The sequence below is a fragment of the Dipodomys ordii genome, unplaced genomic scaffold (genome assembly GCF_000151885.1).
Source record: "Dipodomys ordii isolate 6190 unplaced genomic scaffold, Dord_2.0 Scaffold27, whole genome shotgun sequence".
Taxonomy (NCBI): domain Eukaryota; kingdom Metazoa; phylum Chordata; class Mammalia; order Rodentia; family Heteromyidae; genus Dipodomys; species Dipodomys ordii.
In genome coordinates, this window is record NW_012267243.1 from 1359985 (window position 1) to 1366580 (window position 6596).

Sequence of the window (6596 nt, forward strand, 5' to 3'; positions counted from 1 at the left end):
TCTTATCTCCAATTAATCATAAAAAAATCAGAAGTGGAGTTGTGACTCATGTGATAGAGCACTAACCTTGAGCAAAAAAGCTCAGCCCAGAACCTGAGTTAAAGCCCTGGGACGAGCACACTAATAAATAAATAAATGTACATTTTATTCACATATTTTTCACCGTCTTTGGAAAAATACTCTTAGGCCTAATAAACTTTTACATTAACAAATAACGAAGATATAAACTCAAAACACAAAAGTAAGACACTTTTACAGGTACAAACAACAAAGTAACTATTTAATCAGGAATATATTCTCTTTATAACATCTGCAAGATGGAAAGAACACCAATATTTTGTACTGGCAGAATTATTATTGAGAAAATGGCTACAGTACCAAGACCAAAACCATCTGTGGATTCAATGCAATTTCCAAAAATCTGATATCACCTTTTTGTTGAAAATAGAAATAGAAATCTGTATATTACCAAGTAATTTCAAATCCACCCAATACAATGATGTAGAGACATCACATTATCTGACTCCAACTATGCTTCAGAGTTACAGTAATAGCATTTTGACTGTGAAAAGAAAATAGATGATGCAATGACAGATAGAATAGAACAGAAATCTTGAAATAAGCTTGAAAACCTACAGGCTTCTTTTTTTGTTAAAGAAGTAATTTCACAGAAATTGAGGAACACACAGCATCTTGAACAAATGGGACTAGGAAAGCTGGATATTTGAACATAAAGGCCTGAATGTAGACTCCTCAGTAATTACAAAAAAAAAACAACTTAAAATTACTCAAAGATCCTAATGTAAGACCAGAGAATTGAAAATAGTTTAAGAAATTTAGGAGAGCATATATATTCATATATATACATTTATATATATATATATATATATGCATAGGCAACACTGACAAGGAGACTCACTGTTCACTGTTCAGGAAACAAAAGCAAGAATTGCTTAATGGAATCTGATCCATTTAAAATTTAACAAAGGAAAGAAAATACTTACCTGAAGGAAGGGAATAGTCTAAAATACAGGAAAAAATGTGATGATTTTTTTACTAGACAATTATGTAGTAAATAATGCATCACTGGGAAAGGATTGATTTAGTGTAGTGACAAAGATTACATTTTCTTTAGCAGAATACACAGAAGCAAGTAAATGCGGAGACATGGGATCTAAGTTGATAGAGATCCATCATGAAAGACACTAACAGAACAAAAGGAAGTATAAACACTAGGCAATGCACAGAAGTTCCTAGGCCTTAAGTGACAGTTTTCCTCTGAATCCTGCTATATTTCTACATATTGTCTTGATTAAAAAAAAATCATTCTGAGTCTCATGTATTTTCCCACTTGCCTGAATTCAAACCTTGATTCTCAGATCTCTGCCTTCTGAGTAGCTAGGATTACAGGTGTGAACTATGAGTAGATAATTTCTTTTCCCTTCCTTCACCTTCCCTTTCCCTTTCCCTTTCCCTTTCCCTTTCTCTTTCCCTTTCCCTTTCCCTTCCCTTCCCTTCCCTTCCCTTCCCTTCCCTTCCTTTCCCTTCCCTTCCCTTCCTTTCCCTTTCCTTTCCTTTCCTTGTTTGTTGTTTGTTGGTGGTGGTTGTGGGACTTGAACTCAGGGTCTTGGCACTATCCCTAAGTTTTTCACAATCAAGGCAAGTGCTCTACCACTTTGGCTCATAGCTACACTTCCACCTTGATTTCTAATTAATTGGAGATAAGGGTATCACAGGGTTTGTTGCCTGGGCTGGTTTCAAACTGCAGTCCTCAGATCTCAACCTTCCGAGTAGCTAGGATTACAGATGAGAGCCACCAGTGCCTGGCTAACCAGCTATTCTAATTTTAAAAGCATCTTTCTAATTCACCTAGATAAATTCCAATTTTCTCATTCATTTTAGGGCCGTATCAGTAAAAACAAATTCTTGTAACCTTCCTTGTCTAAAAGAGTGCTTCTTATGATTTATTCTGCCTGTGGGTCCATCAGTCACATTACAAGCAGCCCCACCAAACAGCTGGGGCTGAGATTTTTCTTACCTGTTGCTGCTGCTCTACTAGTTCTGCTTTGTAGGAACAGCTGAGCAGGGACAACCCCTGGAGCCCTCATGCCAAGATTAGTTTCTCTGTAGCCTTGTCATTGTTTCAGTTTGTAAACTGCAAGAAGTTACTCAAAGCTACAAAGATTCTTTATATAGAAGAGTCATGCAGAGTGGAAGACCTGTAGGCCTTTGTTTTTCTCTCAGAATCAATTATTATATGCTCCTTTTGAGGCAATATTCTCAGCCTGAAATCATGCCCACCCTATTTTTTACACTCCAAAATTGCGGGGGATTATTAGAACACATCACTGAAATCAGTTATGATGAATTAATTGCTTGAATGTTTTTAAATAATTTGAGTGTTGATATTTAAAAAATGTTTTTTTCTTATACTGTTCAGTTCTTGCTTTTTTTCTTTTCTCTGTCTTTCTAATCTCAATTTTAATTGTTTTATTTTTTAAAAAAATAAATTAAATTTTAATTGCTTACATTTAAAATCTTATTCATTTATTGATTTTATGTTTTTCAAAATACTAATAAACACTTATAATAAACTTATAGACCTATATTTATATAGCCAAGTAAATTATCATCCATACTTAAGAATGGGGTGTTGAGCAAATATTTCCTGAATGTACTTTTGAAGCACAAAGGATTAAAATTTTATTAGACCATTGACTCCATAAAGCGCACAGCTTATTTTTTTTTTTTTTTTTTTGTCGGTCGTGGGGCTTGAACTCTGGGCCGCGCCCTGTCCCTCAGCTCTTCAGCTCAAGGCCAGCACTTTACCACTTGAGCTACAGCGCCACTTCCGGTTTTCTGGTGGTTTATTGGAGATAGGAGTCTCACGGTTTCTCCTGCCCAGGCTGGCTTTGAACCGTGATCCTCAGATCTCAGCCTCCTGAGTAGCTAGGATTACAGGTGTGAGCCACCAGCGCCCGGCTAAGCACACAGCTTCATTGAGCAGAGTTTGGTGACTTGTGGTTCCTGCTGAGATATGAAAATAGTGGAAATATAATAGAATCAACCAACCTATTTTCGAACTGTGAATACATTATAGGCAAGAAGCTTTGCAATATTTATCATTCTATCACTATGATATTGTGATAAGACATTCATAGAGTAGATATAGAATAACTCTACAATAGAATTGAAAATAACTTTGATGAACAGAAATGATCAAATCACTTAGTATCACTTTTGTAGCACAATTATCAATACTTTGCTTATTTACAAAGAATCCACTGTCAATTGTCCATTTGTGTTGATATCTCAAAACTTCTGTACCCTTCTGATCCAGAAAACTCTCCTCTTTGCTATATATTTTCTGAAAGCTTTCTTCACATCTTTGTTTCTCAGGGTATATATGAGAGGGTTTACCAATGGTGTAACCACACAGTAGAACACTGAGACCACCTTACCAATGGTGAAGTTGTACTTGGCTGGAGGGCGGACATAGGCAAAGATTATGGTGCCATAATAGATGGTAACTACACTCAGATGGGAAGCACACGTGGAGAAAGTTTTCTTCCGAGCCTCTCGAGAAGACAGCCTGATGATGGTGACCACAATTTTGCCATAGGAGGACATAGTGAGAAGAAAAGAACTTAGAATCACAACAGAGCTGCATGTGTACCCCAAGGCTTCCACTAAGAATGTATCTGAGCAAGACAGTTTAAAAATGGGGTCTGAATCACAAAAGAAATGGTTGATCTTCTGGGGACCACAGAAGTTTAGACGGGAAATAAGTATGGTGGGTAAGACTGGGGCAATGAAGCCCCCAACCCATGATCCAGCGGAAAACTGCAGGCAAACCTGGAGACTCATGAGCAGCGGGTAGTGTAGCGGGCTGCAAATGGCCACGTATCTGTCATAAGCCATCACAGCCAGCAAGATGCACTCTGTAGCTCCCATTGAGAAGAAAAAGTAGTATTGAGTAACACAGCCAGAAACAGAGATGGTGACAATCTTTGAGAGGCAGGTGGCCAACAACTTAGGCACTGTGGCTGTAGTGTACCAGATCTCTAAGAAAGACAAATTTCCTAAGAAAATGTACATGGGTGTCTGCAGGGTGGAATCCATCAGAACAATGAATATGATGAGGGTGTTTCCCATGAGGGAGAGAAGATACACAGTGAGGAACATGACAAATAATGTGAGCCGCAGCGAGGGAGCACCAGAAAAACCAAGGAAAATGAACTCTGTCACTGTCGTGTGGTTTGTTACTTCCATGTCTCATCTTTTCTGATCTACAAGGAATAACAGTGCCCAGATGATGATAAATGGATAATGAGAAAAATTCAAATGATTATTCATTTTTATAATAATTATACACAACCCCCTAGCAAAAAAGAATAGAAAATAACTATTTTTTACACACTATACAGGGATTACCTCATTTTTTCCAATCTTAATTGTAAACATTTTAACTAAGTTATCAATATTGCACAATACTGTGAAATTTGTGAAATTTATATAATCACTTAATCACAATAAAAATTTCTATAAAAAGTAAACATTTTTAACTTAATTTTATTGTCAACGTGATGGACAGAGGGGTTATAAGTACATACATAAGGTAGTGAGTGTAACATTTAGTCACTCTTTCCAAATGACAAAATAAAGGAGTAAATAGTCCATCATTCTTAAGTTCTAGTGCAGGTTTAGAACCAAGTAAGGTTGATGAAAACAACAGCATTCTAACCCAAGTTCTGGTAGCTTATACTTGTACACTTATCTATTTGGATGATTGAGACAGATTCATGGTTGAAGTTCAGTCAGGGCAGAAAATTTCTCGAGACTCCTTCTCAAGATGTGATAATGCTCACCTTTTATCCTAGCTAGGGCAACCTAACATAGATTATCTTACTCTGGTGCCTGCCAGAGATGTAAAGAGAGACCCATTCTCAAAAATTGACAGGAGTAAATATGGCTAGGTTAAAATTATGTGGTTAGAGGACCTGCCTACAAGAGAGAAACTACAATTCAATAATGGGGGTAAAAAAAAAGCAAAACGCACAGTTACATACACAAAACACACATACACAATCCAAGAAAATGTAAAAAGCATGGTTATATATGAGAAGCTACATTGTCCTGTCACTGAGGAATTATACTAAAATACAAAGAGTGATGGAGAAATCACCATGTGGCGCAGGTCTGGGGCCAGTGCATTAAAGTCATCTCAACCATACTGATTACCCTACTCATACCTGGAACCGCTTAAGATTGGAGGGATATTGACACATGAGTAAATTTTACTTCCAGAATTATATATGGAAGAAAGGTATTTGGTTTAGAAATATTTACCTAAATATCTTATTTTTGCCTACTTTTGTTTTTTAAAAAGACTATTATATCTTCTGTTTTCTTAGATTGATTTGATACGCACAAATGCATTTTTATAGAAATGAGAAATCTTATTATTACAGAAGTATGGATCTCATTGTGCTTATTCATGTCATGTAATGCCAAAGACAATTACAAAATAAGGTAAATCTTAACAGCCATAGTAAAATGTTCAGATATGTGTTTGTGTTCAAAATTTACAGATTACCTCCAGTAAAGACACAGAGGAGATAGCTTCTGTAACACAATAAAAATGACACCACAAAGTAATAGTCAGTGGGTTCCAGTCTATGGATTTCTTGTTTCTAATCTTCTTAAAAGTTTGAAACATGAAACTCTAATTTTAAAACAATGAGTTCAGATTTTATGACACTGTGGCATTGTCCCTGTGGGTCACTATTGATAGAGAAACCTTTTCTTAGAAATTAGTGCTTAAATCTTACTCTGTTGAGAACATTTTATTTGTGTCTTTCATGAAAATACATTTGTTATTGTCATAAAGATTTTGCCATATTTCTGTGAACAGCAAAAGTTAAATATACATTTTAGGGATGAAATGGTAATTTCCAAGATGGGGTGAAAATATATGAAAAATTACATTATTTTAATTTGGGGGGTGAGCACACGTGTGTGTGTGTGTGTGTGTGTGTGTGTGTGTGTGTGTGTGTGTGTGTGCATATTGTGTTTATGTGTATGTGCTGGTCCTAAGGTTTGAACTCAGGACCTGGATATTATCTTTACCGTTTTTTGCCAGTGCTCTGCCACTTGAGCCACAACTCTGCTTCTAGCTATTTTTTTTTCTTTTGTGATTAATAGGAGATAACAGTGTTGTGGATTTTTCTGCCCAGGCCAGCTTTGAACCATAATCTTCAGATTTCAGTTTCTTGAGTACTACAGGTAGGAGGGAACCACCAGCACTTAGCTCAGAATTTACATTTTAAGAAGAGTTTAATGAAAGATTATAAACCATATTTTAAAACATGTTTTTCTATTTGTCTGATTATTTAATAAATTAATAATATTTAGATTATTAATAAAAGTATGAAAGAGATATAACATGAAATATTTCACTTATCATAAAGAATGAGACAATTATTTTTAAAAATATGTAACTGGAGTTTGCAATCAGTATCAGACTGATATTGCCTATCTCCTAAATGCTTTTCCTAAAACAAACCAGGGTTAACTTCTACTTTACGCAACAACAG

The 6596-nt window shown here is 35.8% G+C and overlaps 1 protein-coding gene across 1 annotated transcript; it reads right to left on the reverse strand.

Annotated features, from left to right (window-relative positions):
- Positions 1-3312: 3312 nt before the first annotated feature.
- Positions 3313-4272, reverse strand: LOC105985051 (olfactory receptor 6F1-like). The gene has a single exon (XM_013015463.1). It carries the CDS (start codon positions 4270-4272, stop codon positions 3313-3315), a length of 960 nt encoding a protein of 319 aa, XP_012870917.1.
- Between the last annotated feature and the right edge of the window lie 2324 nt (positions 4273-6596).